At 45.6% G+C, this 1,469-nt stretch overlaps 1 protein-coding gene across 1 annotated transcript; it reads right to left on the minus strand.

Moving 5' to 3' along the window:
* Nucleotides 1-945, minus strand: LOC125125412 (olfactory receptor 2W3). The gene has a single exon (XM_047776379.1). It carries the CDS (start codon nucleotides 943-945, stop codon nucleotides 1-3), a length of 945 nt encoding a protein of 314 aa, XP_047632335.1.
* Between the last annotated feature and the right edge of the window lie 524 nt (nucleotides 946-1,469).

Below are 1,469 nucleotides of genomic sequence, written 5' to 3' on the forward strand. Positions count from 1 at the left end.
TTACTCCTTTCCTACTTCTCTGTTACACAGCAGCAGCCTCCTCAGAGCCCCTTTCACTTCTTTGTTTCTGAGGGTATAGATCAGGGGATTCAAGAGTGGGGTGACAATGTTGTAGAAGAGAGTGAGAAACTTTCCTTGGTCCTGGGAAGAGCTGTTTCCTGGTTGCATGTACATGTAAATAATATTCCCATAGAAAAGTGAGACCACCGTGAGGTGAGAACCACACGTGTTGAAGACTTTTTGCCTTCCTGCTGCTGACTCAATTAGTAGCACAGCCCTCACAATGTAGCCATAGGAGCCCAGGATAAACACGAGGGGTGATAGCACAATGCCCACTGCCAGGACAAAGACGGTGCCCTCAATGGCAGCTGTATTCACACAGGCCATTCGTATCAGGGCAGGCATCTCACAGAGAAAGTGGTCCACACTGCGGCGCCCACAGCGGGGTAAGAGCAGGGTGACTGGGGACATGGCCAATGAGTTGGCCACCCCGCAGCCCCAGGCCACCAACACCAAGCCCAGACAAAGCCGTGGATTCATGATCACCATGTAGTGCAGGGGCTTGCAAACTGCAACAAACCGGTCATATGCCATGACAGCCAACAGTAGACATTCCACACCACCAAGACCCAGGAATAAGAAGAGCTGGATGGCACAACCTGTGTAGCTAATGGTCTTGTCATGTCCATTCAGGTTGTACAGCAGCTGAGGGATGGAGCTGGTGGTGAAACTAAGGTCCAGAAAAGAGAGGTGAGTGAGGAAGAAGTACATGGGAGTGTGGAGGTGGGGGTCCAGCCGAGACACGAGGATGATGGTGGTGTTGCCTACAAGGGTCAGAAGATATGCAATCAAGATAACCACAAAGAGGATTCTCTCCAGGTGGGGGCGGTCAGCAAATCCCAAAAGAACAAAGTTTTCCTGGGTGCTTTCATTGGTTCCATCCATCTTTACTGTACCTGAAGAGGAATATTGATACTAATAACGGTAACAGCCTATATAAGGGAGCACGTTCAATAAGCTAGCCATTATGCTTTTTGCCCTTATTTACCAGTTTAACCCCAAGAAGAATGATATAAATTTGGCATTCTTATTTTCCCTGACTTACAAAAAGGAAACTGAGGCAGATGAATATTGTGTGAATTGTCGTAGTCAGTAAAGGCACAGAGATAATTTTGCATCCAGGAAATAGGGCTTAGAGTTTTATCCATCTCTGTTGGTACAGACTCTAATTCCAATGACAGGGAAGATAAATTCCCCCAAACTATTGATTCTTCTTGAGACACACATTCCTAAGCTCCTGCTTAAACCTCAAATGCCCAAAATGGAGTCTCCAAATAACCATTTCATAGTACTTAGGACATATTCATTATATGCAGAATACTTATCTACTTTTTATTCTAAGGATACACTTTACTTGTGTGATCATTATTCTTGAGGTAAAACACCTGAGTAGACAAGTGATGTATGAG

The sequence above is a fragment of the Phacochoerus africanus genome, chromosome 4 (assembly GCF_016906955.1).
Source record: "Phacochoerus africanus isolate WHEZ1 chromosome 4, ROS_Pafr_v1, whole genome shotgun sequence".
NCBI classification, from domain to species: domain Eukaryota; kingdom Metazoa; phylum Chordata; class Mammalia; order Artiodactyla; family Suidae; genus Phacochoerus; species Phacochoerus africanus.